Source organism: Perca flavescens, chromosome 12, assembly GCF_004354835.1.
Source record: "Perca flavescens isolate YP-PL-M2 chromosome 12, PFLA_1.0, whole genome shotgun sequence".
NCBI classification, from domain to species: domain Eukaryota; kingdom Metazoa; phylum Chordata; class Actinopteri; order Perciformes; family Percidae; genus Perca; species Perca flavescens.
The window spans coordinates 30,418,150-30,440,773 of NC_041342.1; the positions used below are offsets into that span (position 1 = coordinate 30,418,150).

The 22,624-nt window shown below is 40.9% G+C and overlaps 1 protein-coding gene across 2 annotated transcripts in view; it reads right to left on the reverse strand.

Annotated features, from left to right (window-relative positions):
* The window catches only part of agla (amylo-alpha-1, 6-glucosidase, 4-alpha-glucanotransferase a), a 53,019-nt gene that overhangs the window by 11,402 nt on the left and 18,993 nt on the right, over nt 1–22,624 (reverse strand). The window contains exons 7-21 of one of the 2 annotated variants that reach the window (XM_028593024.1): nt 21,190–21,301; nt 20,219–20,345; nt 18,637–18,739; nt 16,466–16,563; nt 14,150–14,289; nt 12,107–12,294; nt 10,598–10,721; nt 8,699–8,862; nt 7,332–7,433; nt 5,652–5,807; nt 4,537–4,687; nt 3,840–3,964; nt 3,621–3,733; nt 2,414–2,548; nt 1,194–1,324 (exon numbers count right to left, since the gene is read on the reverse strand). In XM_028593024.1, coding sequence (XP_028448825.1) covers nt 1,194–1,324; nt 2,414–2,548; nt 3,621–3,733; nt 3,840–3,964; nt 4,537–4,687; nt 5,652–5,807; nt 7,332–7,433; nt 8,699–8,862; nt 10,598–10,721; nt 12,107–12,294; nt 14,150–14,289; nt 16,466–16,563; nt 18,637–18,739; nt 20,219–20,345; nt 21,190–21,301 — 1,969 coding nt within the window. Of the gene's footprint in view, nt 1–1,193; nt 1,325–2,413; nt 2,549–3,620; nt 3,734–3,839; nt 3,965–4,536; nt 4,688–5,651; nt 5,808–7,331; nt 7,434–8,698; nt 8,863–10,133; nt 10,258–10,597; nt 10,722–12,106; nt 12,295–14,149; nt 14,290–16,465; nt 16,564–18,636; nt 18,740–20,218; nt 20,346–21,189; nt 21,302–22,624 lie in introns of both variants that reach the window. The other variant, XM_028593025.1, reaches the window with a different exon arrangement.

Below are 22,624 nucleotides of genomic sequence, written 5' to 3' on the forward strand. Positions count from 1 at the left end.
CTGTGAGGTGGACCTAGTGCAAGTGTGAACTGTGAAAACAAAACAAGCCTGCCGTGAGGTTTGGATCATACTTCAGTCGCCGTGAAGTGAAAGGGCTTCCGTGCATGTGATGGGGCTACATCTCTTCTACACACTAAAAACACCAGTGTGTACAGTTGTTTCTTTTGTTGTTGTTCTTGAACGTGTAAAGAAACTCCCTTGAACAAATTGGTAATTGATTGTTGCAAGTTATCTTCCTTTGTCTTTGCCGCATGTTAAAGGATAACTACAGAGCAGGTGTCTGTGCCTGAGTCTAAGTATGCACAGGACTAAGGCCTCCTGCACACTGCCTGCGTGGCGTGAGCGGGGCCTTTCTGTTGCGTGGCGGCTGCGTGGCGTTTTCTATGTCTTTGCACACCAGAAACGTGTCTGACGCAGCGCTGCTGCTGCCGCTAGCCTTGTCTGGACACATGTATGTTTCGCAATTGATAAATGAGAGTTGATAATTGGCAGTATTGACAGAAAAATAGGTTTTTGTTCTGTATTGACAGGTGTAATATTTGAAAATCGATTATTATTTATTATAATTTTTTTCCATTACATTTATATATCTGCATTTATGTCAAAACCTAGAGACTTTCAAAACATCACAATGCCATTTATTAATATGTATTCATGTCAAAATGACATAGAAACATCTTTTCGTATTCTATTTTGCCTGAAAACGCTTCCAACACGCTTGCGTGTCGCGTGAAAAATAGTCGTCGGTTCTATTTCTAGCAGGCACGCGTTTTCGGCGCGGCTCGAGACGTGCGTGTCGCGCAGGCAGGGTGCAAGCTCGAACCTGTTAACATGGGAGCCGAAATAAAAAACGTACACGCAACGCAGCTGACACGCTCACACCACGCAGCCAGTGTGAAGGAGCCCTAAGTCTACCGATGCTTTGCAAACAAGAAGGAAACATCCAAAGGCCCTCTGAGTCCTGACTGATTATACAGCCTGGCTGACACCAACACATTTCAACTGAATGCTTTAATTTAGCAAAGATTTATTAGCAGGGAGTCACTCTTTTTATCTGAAGTTGCCTTGTGTGCATGAGACTGTCTGAAGAAGGGTAACATCCCTTCAGCTGCATAGGAGAATATTTGAGTTTGTTTCAGTACACTGTGTATACCTGATGAACTAGAAGCCATGTGTAACTGCTCTGCGACTACCTTGTAGTCCAGCGTATTTGAGGCTCTCCCATCCTGGGATGCTGTAACAGCCTCCTCCATCTTCTTGTTCTTCGGAGTCGCAGCGAAACAGCAGGACATTCAGGTCTGCTAACGTCAGCCTGGACATCAGCCTGTGAAACACACACACACACACACACACACACACACACACACACACACACACACACACACACACACACACACACACACACACACACACACACACACACACACACCTTTAAATATAAACAGTTCATACGTGCTAATGCTAAATAAATGGACTTGCATTCATATACCAAGTCCTTTCTAGTCTTACGACAACCGTAAAGCGCTTTACACTGGAGCTGTAACAATTCCAAAGGTTGCTGTACAATTGAAATAATTGCAATTCAGTCAAATAATAAAATAATTAATTAATCTATTCCTTTTTTAAACAAATTAAAGTTTTTAATGTATTCCAGGATTCATCTTTTGGTTATATTACTGTTACAGTATGTGCCCCAGATAATATAGTAACACAGATACACAGCCTATAATGTAAACCAGTGGTTCTCAAGCTTTTTTCAATAATGCTCCCCCTTTGAACAGTTTTTTTAAGCCATGTACCCCCTAACCCCCATGGTAGAAAGAAAAAAGAAAGTCTATATAAAGAGGAACAATACAGCGATGTCAGCGATAGATTTACTAATCAACAGCCTTGTACCTGGAAAATATTTAAATGCTGATGAAAAAAGGCGAAATAAACTTGGAAAAAGACGGTAGAAAGAACGAAGTGAGGCAAGAATAGGTAAAAAATAGTAACAAAAACTTCGAAAAAAAGGAGACACAACCTTCAAAAAAGCAATACATTTTTTTTTTAAACAGTAGAAAGAAGGAAGGCAACACTAGGGCGAAAAAAGTAACAAACAATTTGAAAAAAGCAGAAAAGTTTTGAAGAAAAAAAGACAGTAGAAAAAAGTAAGGAAGAAAGGCAAGAATAGGTCAAAACACATGACAAAACCTTCAAAAAAAGGTGACAAACTTCTAAAACAGCGACAAACACTCTTATGTACCCCCTGTAGTCCTCCAAAGTACCCCTAGGGGTACACGTACCCCCATTTGAGAAACACTGATGTAAACAACGTCTCTTTATTATCTGTATTAACTGTATCCCCCGTCCTTGTTAATTGTGTTGCTATAAATGTGTATAGGGTCAAGTGTGTGTGTAGATGTGTACTCACTGTGCCAGGGGTTTCTGCAGTGCTTGTGGTGGGTTTTCATCCGCTACACTGCCTCGCCTGTATTTTGGGCTGAACTGCGACAGATAAAACCTCAGCAACCCCGCCATTTTCTGGGCCTTGGGGTCCAAACTGACCCTGTGAGGGAGGGAGAGAGAGAGAGAGAGAGAGAGAGAGAGAGAGAGAGAGAGAGAGAGAGAGAGAGAGAGAGAGAGAGAGAGAGAGAGTGTGTGTCACAGAAACCTTTGTGACTAAGGCTACGTTCAGACTGCAGGCAAAAGTGGCCCAAATCAGATTTTTTGGGGGGGTCAAGTGACCAGGTCAGACTCCTTCAGAAGTAGTGTGAACACTCAAATCTTGCCCAGATCTGATATTTTAAGCGAGACTTAGTCCTAGACACAGACAGTAAAAAAAAAAAACATTGTAGAGAATTTGCAGCCATAACCCCGCAAAAGGCCAAAATAGCCAGTTTGGCTCTCTTTCTCTTTATTCTTCTCCTCCTCAGCACCTGCTCATTAATGTCACGGCTGCCATTAGACAAATATTTTGAAATAAAAGCAAAAAATGCTGACTTCCTCCATAACCTCCCTAACTTTAGTGTAAAAGCGTGCTGCGTCTGACGTCATCGTTATTGTTCTTTAGCGCATGCAGGTCAGTTCGAAACCGCAAACAGTTCACACTGGAATCTGATATAGGCCCCATTTTAAAAAGGTCATGTGAACAGCCAAACAAAAAAATCAGATTGGAGCATAAAAATCGGAATTAAGCGTTAAAACTGATCAAAATGTACAACACTAACAAATTTTATGACATATCTTTTATCATTCTTTTCACGATTTATCAAATGTGTCTTGCAAAGTTTTCTTCCACGCCAAGGTTTTGTGTGGGTCTGTGTGCGGCTTACTAGGGCTGCTCCTTCTTAGTCGATTAGTCGACTAATCGGTCGTTTTGGTCTTAGTCAACTTAGATTTCTTTAGTCCATTAGTCATGTTTGATGCTTTTTTTCACGCTGAATGACTTATTTCCAAGAAACGTACGAGCACATCTCTTGTAAACACAAGAATTAAAGTGGTGCTTTTGCGTGACTCTTTGTGGAGAAACTCAGATTTACAGATCGGTAGATTAAATCAACTAATCGATTAGTCGATACCATTGAATGAGTGTTAGTCGACTAAGAATTTCTTCAATCGAGCACAGCCCTACGGCTTACCTGAAGGCTATGACGCTGCCAGGTGTCAACTTCTGAAAGGTGATTTCCTGCACAAACTCGGATGCACCTTTAGATATCACTCCGGCTTGCTTCACCACTGTACTCTCCTGTAACTATATAGGTATATAAACAATTATTTTATGGACATGCTTTAATAAAAATAAATAAAAAAATACAGTGAATTACCATGATCCTGAAAATAATTGTAGCAATATTCACCGATATGTGCTCCTTTATTTCCACAGTGTATTCTGGCATGCCGTTGATGTAGTTGTCATCCTTCTTATAACACCCAGCATGCCTTTCCACTGTCCTTGCCTGCAGTACCACTTCCTCGATCTTCCCTAGAGAGAGAGAGAGAGAGAGAGAGAGAGAGAGAGAGAGAGAGAGAGAGAGAGAGAGAGAGAGAGAGAGAGAGAGAGAGAGAGAGAGAGAGAGATTCTCAGCATTGGGAAGACTTGTTGCAAACCTGGAGACTCGAACAAAATCAATGCATGAGTGGGCTTGTTAGATGGTTAGAGTTGCAGTATTTGAAAAAAAATTTTTTTTAAAAAGATAATTTTTTTGGGCTTTTCCGCCTTTAATCGATAGGACAGCTGGGTGAGAAAGGGGAGAGAGGGGGGGGAAGACATGCAGGAAATCATCACAGGTCGGACTCAAACCCTGGACCTCTGCATCGAAGCAAAAGCCTCTCAGTATATGTGAGCCAACCTGGCAAATTTCAATTCCCTGCTGTGTGTGAGATAACTCTCTCATTAACTAACTTTAACTAGAGTTAAGGAAGTGATATAGTGTAAGAAAGTGCAAGCCCCCCCCCCCCACACACACACACACACACACACACACACACCTAAGATAATGCACTAAATAATAAGCTGATTTCCAATATAAAAAGGTGATAATGTTATCGTCCTACCTGGTATGAACATGGGTGGGACGTCGGTGTCGTACTGGTGGGTTTTGGGGTTCCAGAAGGCGGTCCTGCACACCGCCACCACGGACTGGTGTGTGCTGGGACAGTGTCGAGTAACTGCAACAATGTCTGCATTAACCTGGTCTACAAACACCTAGAGAGGAAGACGATTGGAGAATTTAGACAAGCCGTCCACTGATAGGTGATCTCTAAGAAAGGTACTGTGCAGAAACACAGCAACAATTAGATGAGTGTAGCACAATATGATGAAAATGTGCGACAAAGTTGTTGAATATCGCAATAACGATATTACTTGAGATTAAATAAACAGATATTAAAGTGTACTCAGTTCTGCTGCTTTTTGTTGCAATATGAGCCATCACTGGACAATATTCTGCACTCTGCATATTTACACTGTATATTTATTACTGTCTTTTACCTTCAACTGTGCATATGTCATTTCTATTCATCTATTCTACTCATCTGTATATCTGTGTTTATATACGGTCTGTTTATATAAGGGTGTTTATTGTGTAAATATGTTTGTTTTATTACTATTATTATTATAACAAATTCTATTTTCTTTTCAATTTCTTATACTTTATGTATATTTTTTCTCCTATGTCTACTTACAGATGCAGTAGGTGATGTGTGTAAAAATCTTTTGAGCTGCTGTAGCACAGAAATTTGTCCAGTGTGAGATTAATAAAGTCTATCTTATCTTTTCTATCTTTCAGTACTCTGCTCAAATACAGCAAATTGCTTGTTGAATTTCAAAAACCTAAAGAAAATAAAGTGTAGTTTTCTACTGATACTCTCTCAACTAACTAAAAGAAATCTCTGAGTGTCTTTTATATATATATATATATATATATATATATATATATATATATATATATATATATATATATATATATATATATATATATATATATATATATATCTCTATATCTCTATATTTAGATATAGATATATAAATAAAGACACTCAGAGATTTTTGTCATGACGTTTTTTACGTCACCACCTTAAACTGCAGATTTCAGAGTGAGCTGAAACTGCTTTTAGTGTGAGCTGATGTCTCCATATATTAACACACATAAAAAGTTACGTTATGGTACCTGTATGAATCCCTGGGAAGCCAGTTCCTGGTGCAGCTTGTTGAGTGCCAGTTTCCCAGCTATGATGCCAGTCTGGAGTCCAACCTCACCAGTGGAGCTGGGGGGCGCCGAGGGGTTCCACTTGGGGTAAAAACGCTCCTCCTTCACCACAGAGATCTACACACACACACAAACACAGACAGACACACACAGACACACACACACAAGATTGTTAATCTAATGGCGCGGTCACACATTGGTGAATATTATCTTGTTTTTTACATTTTGCACCTACTGTTATGTAATTATAGTCTTCTGTATATTTGCACTCTTTGTATCTGCACACAAGAATCCAGAAATTGTATTAATCTGGCGCCCAGATAGCTCGGTTGGTAGAGCGGGCGGCCATGTGTAGAGGTTTAACCTCGACGCAGCGGACCCAGGTTCGATTCCGGCCTGCGGACCTTTGCTGCATGTCGTTCCCCCTCTCTCTCCCCTTTCACTACTTCAGCTTTCCTATCATTTAAGGCCTAAAATGCCCAAAAATAATCTTTAAAAAAAGAAATTGTATTAATCTGGAAAAATCCCATCCTTAATCCATGGACCATCCATGGACATGTAACACACTAGCTCTTTATCTAGCATTTCAAACTACGTAAGTCACAAACTAGAGAAAATAAACTAGCATAGACCATATGTTAATTTTTGCAATAAGCCAATATTGGGGTATGTGATTCTTAAACACCCAAAAGAAGCCATAACTATGGTTAAACACTGAGCCAAAATTATATTCATCAGGTGGAAGTAATAGCTTGTGTGTGTGTGTGTGTGTGTGTGTGTGTGTGTGTGTGTGTGCGCGCGTGTGTGTTTGTGTGTGTAAATAACCCCACCCCCACCCCCTATCTGACAGAACTGACAAGTTTAACGTTGTCCAATTAGAACGGACCCACCGCGGTGATGTGTTTGGTGGAGCTGTTCGTTAAATAGTCGACTCGGAAGAAAGCGAACGTTTTGACATTAAACTCCATCAACACAACAGTACGGGAGTTAAACTGGACGGGCCCAATAACTAGAGATGTTCCGATACCGATACCAGTATCGGTATCGGCTCCGATACTGCCTAAAACGCTGGTATCGGTATCGGGAAGTACTGGAGTTTATGCACCGATCCGATACCACGTAATAAAGCCCTAAAGAAAATCTACATTAAAGTAGTTTATTTATGTTCTTTTTCTGTTATAACTGACTGTCAAACTGGAAAATAAAAGAAAGTTCTGGGGCATTCAGTGTTTGTGTTTGTTCATGTTTCACAAAGAGTTTAACCTGAGCCAGACTGACAACAAAAATAGAAATCACATCGCACCCGTACAGGAATAGTAGTATACAGCTGTTAAAACATAATGAAATATATGACACTCTGGTATCGGATCGGTACTCGGTATCGGCCGATACGCAAGTTCAGGTATCGGAATCGGTATCGGGCAGCAAAAAAGTGGTATCGGGCCATCTCTACCAATAACCTCTCAATAGTTCTACTTGTTGTTAAATTGCAATGTGAGCGTCAGCCACGCATGGGTGCATTATGTCGGCAGGATCATTTAAAAGGCAACCGCGACTGCATTGTTCGTTCTGGTACCGTGACGGCAGAAATTTTGCCATGGCGGGCCGCCACTACATATTCAACATAGAGGAACCACTGACCTGATGTGGCACTAATTCATCATATCCTCTGGTGGAACCAGTAGCACAGCAGGCCATAGAGACCATAGCAGAGCTGGGGAGGGAGTCCAGTGCTGAACGCAGCTGTAGAACAGAGAGAGGCAAACAGACGCAGCAATTACTGCATACACCTGACATCTTGGCAGAGGCTGTTACATTTGAACACAGTGACAACACAAATCCATTTTCCCCCCATAAAGGTTTTGGCCATTATGTCATGTTTTACTTTATATTTCTTTGATCAGGCAAGAACAGAGAAAGCAGCAACAGAAGGACTACTTTTAAATTAGAATTGTACACATTGCAGGAATTATGAGAACTTAAATCAGCCACGACAAGTATATTCTGATAGGTTTGGTATTTGTGCATGCAGATGTTTGAATGTATCTCATCTATTCTAAGGCGTTTCTAGGGACTACGTTTTTTTTTAAGGTGACATGGTCTCACAGGAAAACTTACAGAATGTGTAAATCTATTATGAGTTTGGGCACAACTGTCACACAGAGGAATTGGAGCCAGGAATGTGGGAATCTATTAGGAGCAGCTGCCATAAAAGGTACAGATTAAGAGTAAACTGGTGCGCTGACATAGATATCTTGGGCTGTGTGAGCACTAAAGAGTTTAAAAAGGGATCCATTTTGATGTACATTTTGGTCAGACACGTCTGTATGCTCATGGTTGTCTCATTGTCATGAAAGTTTGTTCACTGGATAATATATTCTAGGGCACGTGTGGGAAACTCAAGGCCCGCGGGCCAAATCCAGACCCTTGCAAAATTTGGATCCGGCCCACATATCAATTTAGACTTTTTTAGGGCTTTATGTGGACCAACATAACTGTTTTGTTTGTCTCAAAAATGTCTATATAAAAGAGATAATGCACACTAAAGCAATTGGTTATCAGCATTGTAGGGGCCACATATTGTATGTTGTTTATAGTCTCATTTATATAATTTATTGATTATTATATTGTGCACTTATAGTGTAAGTGGTGGGCGTTTTCATCGCGGTTTGAGCGGGAGCGATAGCATTATATTTGTTTACTTCACCTGTTCACCTGGGTTTTTTGGGCTTTGACAGAGAGGGGGTGAGCCTGGGGGCGAACACTTTCTGTTGACCGCCGCACTAACGCACTTATTTCGACTCACAAAGTAACTTTACATTTGGTAACTGCAGTGCCGGTGGTATTTTAACGTGCGGAGGAATAAATCATTGCAATACAATCTCGAGCGTGTCACAGTGTGTTTATGCATCTCTCAGTGTTTAGTCCCTCGCGGCAGCACGCGGCAGCCGCAACAAGCATCTTAAGTTACTCAACCCTATCCTAACCTGACCCTGACAGAGACACACCTGTATGGGACACTCGTTGTCATGGGTTACGTCGAGAAACATGGCATGGGCGATGGAGGGCATCAGTGGGCGGAGGCTGGGCTGAACACAAGCTCCGACTGGCTCGCCTCCGTAACGATAGACCAGCCGGCCCTCTTCATGGCTGTCTCCAGCGGACATGGCCTCTATGAACAGGGTGGGGTGGGGGGGAAGAAAAAGTAAATGAGACGTGGGAGGACAGTCCATACTGCTGCAAGCACTGTACATGATTTCACACAATCAAGCCCACTGTCGTGCAGTTCTGGGCCACATTCCAATGCAGGCGTTTTGCTTTGAGGTTAAATGTACTGTAAGCCCAGTTCAGAACAAAGATTTGCGTTGAGACAAAACTAGGGCTGCACGATTTGAGGCAAACATCTAACTGCGACTATCTTTTTATTATCTATACCCTGTAAAGCGACTGAGTTCGTGAAAAGCGCTATATAAATTCAATTTATTATTATTATTATAATATTTTGAATTACTGGAATTGTTGGGTCTGTGTAAATTATAGAGTGTGGTCTAGACCTACTCTATCTGTAAATTGTCTTGAGATAACTCTTGTTATGACTTGATACTATAAATAAAATTGAATTGAACTCAAAGATATTCAGTTTACGGACACAGAGGAGAGAAGAAATTAGAACATATTCGCATTTATAAAACTTTTTTTCCATAACAAATGACTAAAACTGATTCATCTATCACAGGGGTGGCGAACCTGTGGCTCTTGATCCGTATGCAGCTCTTTGCCTGCTCCTTTGAGGCTCTTACTGTGTACTGTGTTATTGGTGGATTATTTTTTTTTTTTTTACTTTTTGAAACATTTCAGATAAGTAAAAAAAAAAAAAAAAAGCATTTCAATGCATCTGCCAATACATTTGCCAATTATTTTAAAATAAAAAATAATGCAGCAGAGTGTTTTTAAGGACAGATTCTGCAACCTGAGGAAAAACAGCTTCCTGATTAACCCTTTTACTGCTGAATCAGATTGTGTGAAAGCCCCTCTAGTGACAAATGAGTGAAAGAGTCGCTTCGAGTGGCCACAACTGAGTACAACCAGACCTAAAAAGGAGTGTGGATAACAAAGACTGTCAGGTTTCACACGGAGTCAATCTAAGAACGAAAAAAAAACTATGAAAACTGCTGTGTATTATGAATGTCATTAGATCTGGAAGTCACTGTTGCTGTTGTAATGTGGACCTGCATGTGTTGTGTGGCTTTTTGCTACGGTGCGTGTTTTTTTTGTGGCTTTTTATGCTGAACTGGTTGGCCACCCCTGATCACCTGAAATAGTTGGTGATTAATTTAATAGTGGACGACTAATAGATTCATCTCTAAACCTTTATTAATGAATATACTGTGTATGCAGTGTGTGTAGTGTGTGTGCACATTTTGAACATATAAATGACTGTACCTCGTATGAGTGATGTGATCCCTAGCTTGGTTACGAAGATATTATCCAGCTCCTCGCTGCCGGTGAACAGTTCAGCCACCACATACAGGTTAGGACACACTGTTCGGGCCACATCCAGCATGAACTGGTCAACCACAGCAAGGCAACACACCAAAACCAGTGCAGACAGTGCAAGAGAGGAGGTTAGGGGGAAGAGGCAATAAAGTACAGAGAACAGCAGGAGGAAGAGGAGGAGGAGGGATAAGTGTGTGAAGGCAAGGCAGCCAGTTAGTGATAACAGGCCAAGTGACCACAACATGCAGTCATACAGTCCATGAACACAGAGATTTAGAGTCAAGAGATCAAAAAAAAAAAAAGAGAGAGAGGAGATATTTAGGTATGAAGAGGAAGAATGCAGAACAATGCAGTGAAAAGAGAAAGAAAGAGACAAAAACATAAAGTTAGTTCATGCGTAAGAGTTGTACCTCGTATAAGGCTGCTAATTCCCAGCCGGTTCACAAACACATTGTCAATGAGCTCGCTGCCTGTAAACAGTTCAGCTATCACATACAGATTGGGTCTGACTGCTCTGGCTGCATCTAACATGGCCTAGACAAGACAATACACCAGCAGTACAGACAGGGAGAAAAGAAAGGTTACACTTCTATAAAGTAAGCAGCTGCCTTTATACACACAACCAAGGCTTAGCTTCAGTGACATTGAGGACCAGATGTACTAACGCTTTTGCGACCACTTCAGGCGTATTTGTTTCGCAACGTGCGCGTAAAAGCATGGCGAGGTATGTACAAACAGGCCGTACTGAGGTAAAAGCGCAGACCTCCTGTCGCGGGAACTGAGAATGGCAAATTGCGCTTTTCCGAAGTCATTCATATGCATTCACGGGAGGGTCAAAGGGAAAGAGGGAGTTTCCCATTAAGAGATGGAAGGGGAAGCGTAAAGTGCGCCTAATTATGTATTCCGCGGTATGTACAATAACCGCCCGTGAAAGCGCGCCTCTATTTTGCAGTGAAAATTCTCTGCCTCTTAAAAGCAGGTGTAAACCTGGATGCGGGTTTCCTCGCATGTGCCTCCTGGTTGAAATGGCAGCAGTAATCCGAGCAAGACAAAGACAAAAGGCCAAGGAGACGAGCTGAAAGGATTTTTGCCACAAGGATCACACTTTTTCAGTTGAATGAACACAAAATCATTATGAGTTACAGATTAAGCAGCCACGCAATATTACAGTTACTGGAAGAAATCAAAGATGACATCGAATCTCCGACTCAGCGTTCACGTTCCATTCTACGTTCGCTACATTAAAAATATTGGCATCAGGATCATTTCAAACAGTCATAGCATCAGCAGTGGGAATATCGCCATCTGCACTCAGCTGTAGCATAGCACCAGTACTTAATGCTTTCCTACAGCGCAATTTACGGTGTAGTGGGTGGAGAAAGGCGCCGATTACCCGATGAACTGCAGGTTTGGTAAATACGACGTAAGCTGAAGTATCACAGCGTGCGCTTTCTGCGGGTTGGCCAAGGCGCTGATAACGCTACGTTCGCAAACGGACGTACATCTGGTCCTGAGTGACCAGTTTGCAATCAAAGTAGATGTTCCTTTCCCACTTTTATTATTTCTTCAATAGGGGTAGGAAGAAATATTGATAGCAATATATCGTTGTCCTTATACGTGTGATAGGAGAATCGATAGGCTGGCGCCAAAATATCTCTATTTTAATTAATAAAAAAAAAAAGCAGATTACCCTGCTCCTAGCGGGTAGGTGTGATAGACAAATGCTTCAACCTACTCCTTTTCGATCAGTATTGATTAGAAACGAGTTAAGATGACACGGTATGAATTAAGGTGACACTTTGTTTTACCATTTATGTTATGTATGTGAGGTGTATCTATGTGATTGAAATAAACTACACTAAACACATCATTTGATTGTATACATGCTCGTGAGATAATGTAATAATATATGACAATACCTCAGCTACATGTAATGGTGTCGAGTGGCAGTTGTCCAGTCTCACTCCATGGAAATATTTGGCTGTGATTTCAGTGTATTTCTGCATGTGTGCCCACAGGTACGGGCAGTCCTCGGGCCCGTTGCCATAGCGGAGTTTGACACTGTCACCCCAGCACACCAGCTCCCGACGCACGTACACGTTGGAGCCTATAAGGAGCACGGGCACAGACCAACACTGATACAAGGAATCACAGCCATCGGTGCACACTGTTCAACATAAAACCTGAAAATGGCTCATTACGTTCAGATTCTTGAATCCCTATTAATGGACACAGAAGTTCAAACATGTTTTATCCCGTGTAAAAAGCGATGTGTAACAGGGGTGATAATGACAGACGAAGGGAGGAATAGTTACAGTATGTTTATATGTATGCATTTAATTAACTGTCAAAATTAACGCAATAACAACACAAATTCCTTTCAATGCCACAAATTGTTTTGACGTGCGATTAACGCTAGGGCTGGGCGATACGGAGAAAATCAAATATCACGATATTTTTGACCCAGCCCCCGGATACTGATATTGTAGGGTTGAAATTTGGTGCTTTCACAACATATTTTTACAATTACATTTGAGATATATAATCATCAGTAATGTGGATTTAATGACTAAGTGGGTAAAGGCAAATAATAGAACATCTACAACAGTCTGGTTAAGTTTTCAAAATGCCATCAATTTACTGTAATGCAGCCTTTAAAACCAGGAAAGACAACACTTGTGTCATATTACGATATAAAAATATTCAAAATCTAATACAATATCTAGTCTCATATCACGATATCAATATAACCTTGATATATTGCCCAACACTAATTAACGCACAAAGAAAGGGTGTTTTGAACGGCAAGTTAAGTTTCAAAGCCTTGAAAAGTTTTTTGTACTGACGATATGAATTGAGTTACCACCGGAGTACGTCCAGTCTCAAATACCACTTGGGCATCAAAAACTTGAAAAATATTCCTTTTAAAGTACATTTAGAACAAATTTTTATTTTTTATTTAATAATTTAAGATTAATCGCAAGTCAACTTTGGACAATCATGCAATTAATCGCGATTAAATATTTACTTACATAACACTGTCATGAACACATGACATGTTCATGTGTCATGACACAGTCATGACACATGAACCCTAACCCTAACTTGTCATGACAAAAAACAGATGACACTAAAAGAAGCGTTATGTCATAAACGTTTATGATTTGTTTATAATGTTTATGACACGTTCATGACAGTGTCATGTCACTCTTATGTAGATACTTTCAAGTAAAGTGTAACCAGTATTTTCAAATCAATCCCAATCCATTTATAAAGCACATTTAAAAACAACAACAGTTGACCAAAGTGCCGTACAATCAGAAAATCAAAAACTTAGAAAGAACACAATGAACACAAAAACAACAACAAGTCAACAGTTTAACAGCAAAATGATTATAATCTAGAAAGGTAACTATTCTAGTGTGTTTAAAAGCATGAGAACAAAAATATGTTTTGAGACAGATTGACAGCCCTAGTTTATTTATTACTCTAAGACAGGGATCTTCAACAGTGGGTCGGGGACCCCTAAGGGGCCTCCGAGTCAATGCAGGGGGGCCTCCAAATTATTGTAATAATAATAATAATAATAATAATAATAATAATAATAACGTTTTACCAAAAATTGAAAAGTCTTAACTTGAATACAACATATTATTGGCAAATCTAGATCCCCACTGATGACAGGCCTGCTGGCCTGTAGGTAAGGTGGTCACTAAGACATTGCACAGATGGAGTTAATCCTAAGGATTCATTGTGCCACATGCATGTCCGCCCTACACATTATTGTAGGCCCAGTTTAATATTCAACTTTATTTTATACAATTATACTGTATGTAGAAGAGGGTCCCTGCTCCGTTTCTCTTTCAGTTATGGGGTCCTTGGCTTAAAAAAACAGTGAAGACCCCTGCTCTAAGAAGTTTAATATAAAATATTATATTATATTAAAATATAAATGTATTTACCTGGCTCGGCAAAGTTGCGCAGCGGATCGTCACTCATCACCCAACCGTTGTGAGCCAGGAAGTGACACGTCTTGTCTGGCTGGTCGAGCAGCTGCAGCTCCTGCTCCAGAGTCATGACCGGATAAGGGAAGGTGAAATACCTGAGACAGAGAGATAAAACACTGAGATCCCCCAACACTCAGGCCGGTTACACACTGCACACGTCGCTAGACACAAATGCATATTAATAAATGACATCTTGATGTTTGAAAGTCTAGGTTTTGACATCAATGTAGATATAAATGTATTACAAAATTTCAGAGAAAATATTTTCAAATGTTGCACTGGTCATACAAAACGAAATATTCTGTAACATATTTTGCAGTCAATACTGCCGATGTTGTCTTGCTTTAATCGAATCAGTAGGCTATATATATATATAAAGGGTAGTAGGATAGGCTACGGTAACCACGTGAGTGACGGTCCAACATCAGATAGGCTGTATAGGCTCTTTACAGCTACACAGACATCCCACTTACCCATTTTTCAGAGTTTGAATTTGTCGGCACTATGTCCCGAGATCAGCCCTCCCTGTATCTAGCAGCAGGAGCAGCGCCGCGTCAGACACGCTTCTGGTGCGTAGGACACAGAAAAATCCACGCAGCTGAGACGCAACAGAAACGCCACGCTCGCGAGACGCGTGCAGTGTGTAACCGGCCTCAGCCTCCCATCACACCAGGCAGAATCATGAAACTCATACACCTGCTATCTGTGTAGGATGTAGCTATCGCGTTTGTATCCGGCATTACTATGCGTCTTTATTACCTCAACTGTTTCAATTCACAAAGATGAAGAACTTGTCTCGAGTGACTGGCATGCTGAATACAACATTAGAAAGACAGCTGATTTGTGCACATTCTTTCAATAGGACTGAAGATTGGGCTAGTTAAAGGTGCTCTCAGCGATGTTGGGTGACGTTACTTCTTGTTGACGTTCAAAGTATTGTCAAACAAAACGGAGGCTAGCTCGCCCCTCCCTTCTCCTCATCCTGTCCCCTCCCTTCCGCGCACTAAACCCCCCCCCCCCAACCCCCCACCCCCAAATCCTTCTTGTCGGTTATTGGCTGAAACACTGTTTGTTATGTTTGGTGGTGCAGGTTGGCGCAGTTTGTTTATGTTGGCGTTTGTGGAGCCTGGGCTGTCTACAGAGGCTGTTTTTTTTTTTTACAGTGTGTTCAGGGGACAGGCAGCTAGCAGATAGTGAGGAGATGTTTTTTTACAGTGTGTTCAGGGGACAGGCAGCTAGCAGATAGTGAGGAGATGTTTTTTACAGTGTGTTCAGGGGACAGGCAGCTAGCAGATAGTGAGGAGATGTTTTTTACAGTGTGTTCAGGGGACAGGCAGCTAGCGGATAGTGAGGAGATGTTTTTACAGTGTGTTCAGGGGACAGGCAGCTAGCAGATAGTGAGGAGATGTTTTTTTACAGTGTGTTCAGGGGACAGGCAGCTAGCAGATAGTGAGGAGATGTTTTTTTACAGTGTGTTCAGGGGACAGGCAGCTAGCAGATAGTGAGGAGATGTTTTTACAGTGTGTTCAGGGGACAGGCAGCTAGCAGATAGTGAGGAGATGTTTTTTACAGTGTGTTCAGGGGACAGGCAGCTAGCGGATAGTGAGGAGATGTTTTTTACAGTGTGTTCAGGGGACAGGCAGCTAGCAGATAGTGAGGAGATGTTTGCTGTGTGTGAGAAAAAAATGTTGTAGCCTAAAAAATGCGTAACATCGCTTAGAGCACCTTTAAGTATTTTTAAGTGTCTTCTTGGTGTATGAGGATTAAAACCAAAGTAACATTGCATGTTGATGTTAGGTCAGAATTAATCGAAGGATTTGAGCAGACGGATTAGCATCTGACAAGGAAATCTTATTTTCTTAGAATCTGAACTCAATTTAGACTCATCCTTCTACACACATAAACCTTTTGTGATTATAACCCTGTGACACAGGATCCATGCTAATGCCAAGTTTAATTAGACTCATTGAAGGCAAAAACAAATAAAAAATCAGTTCTGTATGTATGTATTAATGCCTCCCACACACTGAAGTTACAGTAGTGGTTCTCTGTAGAATCCCACATTGTTCAGTGTAATGCAACACTACAGACTAATGAATGGCATTGATTCTTCCCAGCTAGTATCTCAAAACGTATAGTAAATTTGACCTACAAAGTAGAAAGATGTCCCTCTTCCATCTTTCCATCCCTTCACCGCTCTTCTTCCTCCATGTATTATATCTATCCCAATCTTTCCCTCTCTCCTTACACCAATATCTTTAAATTCGTTACCTGGTAACCATAGGGTTTTTCGTGCAAACAGGACCGAGTTTGGGGCCGTGGTCTGCCAGACGCTCGTACACTACGTTTCCCACAATACAGTTGGCAGCCTTGAGGAAAGAAGAAGAGGAGGAACATGGTACATTATGTATTTTGGGAACCCTCAACGTGTCTCCAATTCCACACTTTGTGCAAATACTAAGCAGAATAGACATGTTCTAAGGCTTACAGTATAAGACAGTAATAGTACACTGTTTTGGTAGTTACAAGTAATTAATCTAACTGACATGAGACATTTCCAGTATCTGTAACAGCATCTCACCCCTGACACCACTGAGAACCTGAGGTGTCAGGTTTGGCTCCAGCTGGCTCCCATGTGCACTCACACACGGTTGTTCAGACATCTCTGACCTTACTGTACTGTGCTTGGTCACATCATTCTGTACGTCTGCACTCTAATTATTATTATTTATATGGGTGCAGGGGTTAAAGTGGGATCCGGCAGGTGGGGGAACCCTAAGATCAGCTGTGGGCAAACATTGCCGTATGACCGGTTGCTTAGTATTTAAAGCAGGGATCACAAACCTTTTTGAAATAACAAATTTGCTCAGTTTGCCTTTAGTTATATATTATTATTAATGATTAATGATACTCATCTATGTGAAGACACTGATCATGTTAATGATTTCTCACAATAATTATCAACAATGACTTAACAAGGTGGGAAACAGATAATATCAATATCTAATTTTCATTTTTAGAACAGGCCTGAGGGCTACTCATGTGGTCCTTGGGGGCTACCTGGTGCCCGCGGGCACCGTGTTGGTGACCTCTGATTTAAAGGCTATTTTTAAACGGAGTCCGATGCAGTCACTCCACATAAAAAACACCGGTGCTACATTCACACCCAGCGAACTTCACGGAGAACAATGAGGGCAAAATAGCCTCACCGATCTGTTTTAACAGAATACTATCTGTCTGTCTAGCTCAGGGGTCGGCAACCTTTACTATCAAAAGTCAAGGTTTTTAGCCAATATTTTAAAATCTGTCTGGAGCAGCAAAACATATATGAGCCTTATAATGAAGGTGACAGCCTATTGAGTCTAAATTAGCCTATCAACATTACTAATATGTCTAAATGAGCATCTATTAAAATGGTTATGTTTGTTGCCATTTTTATTGCCCTGTCTTTTGACCGATTGATTCAATTCTCAAAAGTCGATTTGCTCTGCTCTGCTTTTTACAGCAGTTCCGAAATCGCTTTCTCTCTCAACCCAGCCAGATACTTTTTTTTAGCAAATGCAGTGTGTGCTTGTTCTGGAAATGTCTTTCAATATGACTTTTTGGAGATTTGGGATTGTAATCCATACCTAGCCTACAGAAACTCAAGACCGCTATTGAGGTTTAGCAGAATTTAGAGGATAAGGGTAGACATATACGTAGGCTATGACACACATTTTAGTTGATTGAAATGTTACGTAAATGGAGAATGTAAGAATGACTCCATATAGTTTCTTGTCAAAGCCACAGGGAGCCACTGGAGAGGGGGCTAAAGAGCTGCATGTGGCCCCGTAGCAGCAGGTTGCAGACCCCTGGTCTAGCTCAACTAAAAACACCCGATCTGCAGCGCGTTACATGATCTTCACCGGTTCAACTGATGTTACCAGCCGCGACTCTCCTGCTGTTCTTACACGTAACATACATGTGAACTCACCACAGACAGTTGCCTTGTTCATGGACTCATGGCGGTGCACCGCTGACAATGAACAGGGAAACGCTGGAATGGATATTTGGCATTATTTAAAAAAAAAAAAAAAAAAAAAACGAGAAACTATTCTGTAACACTTTACTTGAAGGTATCTACATAAGAGTGACATGACACTGTCATGACACATGAACCCTAACTCTAACACTAACTAACTTGTCAATGACACTTACTAAAAGAAGCGTTATGTCATAAACGTTGGACTAGTTTATAATGTTTATGACATGTTCATGACAGTGTCATGTCACTCTTATGTAAATACCTTCAAGTAAAGTGTAACCAATTATTCTTATTACCATTAGATATATGTACTTATTAATCAAAGGTGCCGGAACAGCGTTTCAGATCGTTCTGGCCCACTTTAACCCTGTATAGGCGCCATCGGCAGTAACCGTGCTTACAGTACACACGCCCCTACCTGCTCCTGATGCTGGTGCACAATGTGGAGCTTTTCTTCATTCAGCTCGTTCACTTTCTGTCTCAGCCAACCGCAGCACTCCTCAATGTGCTGTGGGGAGGAGCTAATGGAGAGAGAAGTATCATAAAATATAAAAATACCACTACTCTACATTCTGCAAAGTGCTACATACATATATGTATACATACTGTACATCATTGTACACAGAAAGAGCCCGTTCACACTTGCAATTGCACTGGTACACAGAATGTGTGTACTGCATGCATTCCTGATTTTGTAGTTTATGAATTATGACTAACAATGGAATACCAACCACAGACATAATCCTGCAGTCAACTTTAAAGTTGTCACGTTCAATGTGATCTGAAACAGAGTCATATGCTGAACACTGTAACATTGTGAACAATACTGTGCCGCTGATATTTTAGAGCTGGACATGCCAGATTGCAAGTAGAAGAGAATAATATTAATTGAGTTAAAATCATTGAAGCTAACTAAATGGATTTATTAGGCAGGAATGTACAATATCACCAGATGTATGGGAACAAAAGCTCATTGAGAAACGGTTAACAAAAGCAAGGGCCTTTGGCAGTGATCCAACCGCATGTTATTTTCAATTTTCATGAACTGAAGTAACAAAACAAAACAGAAAACATCTGAAATAGTGCTAATGTTATAGCAGTGTGCAAAAAAATTTATTCATATTTGTATCGCGATTCAAGCTCTACCAATTCAAAATCGATTCATAGAATTCCAAAAATAGATACAAAAAAAATAATATATATATATATATATATATATATATATATTATTTTTATTATTATTTTTTAATTGTAGGTCTACTGCAATCATATGGGAAAAGTAACACATTTACATACTGTGAATCGTTTTTTGAATCGAAAATTGATTTTGAATCGAATCATGTGCCTAAAAATCTATATCGAATCGTGACATTTTCTGAATCGTGCACCCCTATAATGTTATATAATCTTTATCTGTTACCAAGTTAAGAAAACAACACTTGACTGGTTGTCAGACATGACTTAATGAAAGAACTCAAAGAACCACTAAAATGTTAGCCTGACAAGCCAGACCCACATCCAGATGTAGGGCCATTGACGGAGCTCGATCCGAGGGGCGGGATTAAGGGTTGTCTTTCAAATTTCATCTGCACATAACAGGATAGCGCTACAACGAGGCAGAGCAACAAAGAAGGTAGCGGAGCTAGTTGATAGATTAAACTTTTGCCGTATCCAGTCGGCAAAACTCCAAACACATCTTCCTTTTTTAAGAATGATTTCTGTGCCGTTCTTTGTTCTTTTCTCAAAGAAAAGCTGAACTCCAAGTCTTCCAGAAGTCCGCTGTTCCCAGCATATACACGACGTGATTGGCCTGACCAAAATTTGGTTTTTGCAGCTTGAAAGTCAACGGAGAGTGCCTAGACCCCCCCTGGCTGCCAAATAAATTTGCTGCCACTAGGGGGAGTCTAGATTTCTAGGCTACTAAAATGTCACTTCTTACAAAAAAAAAACCCTGAAAGTTGGAAAAGTAACGGTCATAGCTTGAAGTTTTGAAAACGGACCTGTGAGGTACAAAGGTCTCCAGAGCAGAGTCCATGTCCACTGTGCTGCCATAACGACGGTAATGTGGGTCCTGAATGATCCTCAGACCCTTCTTCCCCTCGGTCTTACTGTGGTCTGGCTTGGTGCCTGAAAACACATACACGCAAAAGGATAATTTAAGTCTGTTCACATAGCATCTAAATCAAATGTCTCTATATTAGCACACTAGCAGTTTTCTAATTGATCAGTACAGCAGCCACAATGAGTGGTCACTGAACAGCAAGTGTTGCTGTCCATTTGGTCTAAAACAAAAAGGTCCTAACTGTGGTAAAGGCTCGTCTACACAAGAGTTTTAGTCACGTTTTTCAGTTGTCCATCTCATGCACGTCAGGCAGGTCCGATAGTGGGGCTGCAACTTAAAACGATTATTGTCATTGTCGATTTATCGGACAATTATTTTCTCAATAAATCAATTACTTGTTTGGTCTATAAAATGTCGAAAATGGCGATCAGTGATGACGTCCTCAAACGTCTTGTTTTGTCCCCAACTCAAAGATATTCAGTTTACTGTCACAGAGGAGAGAAGAAACTAGAAAAGCTTCACATTTAAGAATCAGGAATCAGAGAATTTTTCCTTTAAAAAAAATAAATAAATAAATAAAACAAAATGACTCAAATCGATTACTCGTTTATCAAAATAGTCGGCGATTAATTGAATAGTTGACAACTAATCTATTATATTTGCAGCTCTATCAGATACAGTTCAATTGAAAACATTCATTTTAATGCTTCAGGTTTATTTTTCCCCCCGTTTTTCGCATGTCATTCCAACAATTGTGTATCGGGGTATAAGCACTGCCAAACACAAGAGTTCTGTGCCTGAACACATCCTGTTTATGCACCGAGGCTGCTGCTCTGTGCTGACATGCTTTTGAAGTGTTGCAACCATTACAAAGTGTATACTGTTTTGCAGTTATACTTCAGTACAGACCATTTAGCAGTAGGGTCCTGAACTGCTCCACAACAACGTCCACTTTGACCTGGTAGAACTCCCACAGTTTGAGCTGAGGATACACGTCCTGCCACAGCACACTACGGATGGCCTGACACACACACACACACACACACACACACACACACACACACACACACACACACACACACACACACACACACACACACACACACACACACACACACACACACACACACACACACACACACACAGAGAGAGAGAGAGGCAAACACACAAATGGTCACTATTCATTTTTTTTTTTAAGATTCCTTTTTGGGCATTTCCACCTTTAATCACTAGGACAGCTTAGATATGAACGGGGAGAGAGAGGGGGAAGACTAATATTAATTAAACAACGCATCCGGTTCGGCAAAGTGCTGCAAATGTGGAAGTGCCTTAAACCTGTATTCTATCTGAATTCCAGCCGGGGGAGACACGTGCGGATCCAAAAGGAGGTCTGTTTCTGTAGAAGTCTGTGAGAAAGTGACCCACTTCTCACTTGATTTATTACCTCAGTAAACATTCTTATAATGAGTTTATGGTCTCAATCGCTAGTTTCAAGTCTTCTGCAACACAGAATGATGTTAAATTTTGGAATTATGGTCTCGTTGATTTTAAAATCGGCGATAAAGCAGGGGGTGTTTTAGGGCGTGGCTATGATGGGATTGCCAGTGAAAGTGTGTAACGTAACGTAGAGTGTAAGCAGCTCCTCTCTCACTCGTCCCTCTCGTCTAAAATCGCCACATCCACAACCAGGATGGCTGCGCCCGTAACAGCAAACTGGACGACTGATAGCAGATCTCCACAAACCAATGGGTGACGTCACACATGCACTGTCCATTACTGCCGCAGGTCGGATTCCAATCCTGGGCCTCTGCTTCGAGGAGTAAACCTCTACATATGGGCGCACACTCTACCAACTGAGCTATCCGAGCGCTCAATAATCACTATTAATACAGTGGGGGAAATAAGTATTTGACCCCTTGCTGATTTTGCAGGTTTGCCCACTTACAAAGAATGCAAAAATCTACAATTTTAATCATATGTACATTCTAACAGTGAAAGACAGAATCCCAAAGAAAATTACAGAAAATCACATCATATGAATTTATTAAAATTGATAACCATCTGATGAGGAAAAACAAGTATTTGACCCCCTGGACAAACAGCAAGTATTCTGGCTCCTACAAGCCAGTTAGTCTTTCTTTAAGACACAGCCCCAATCCGAACCAATTATCTACATCAAATACACCTGCCTCACCTTGTTACCTGTATAAAAGACACCTGTCAACACCCAAACAACCAGCATCCAACATCACCACCATGGGCAAGACCAAAGAGCTTTTCTACGGACATCAGGGACAAGATTGTTGATCTGCACAAGGCTGGGATGGGCTACAAGAGAATCGGA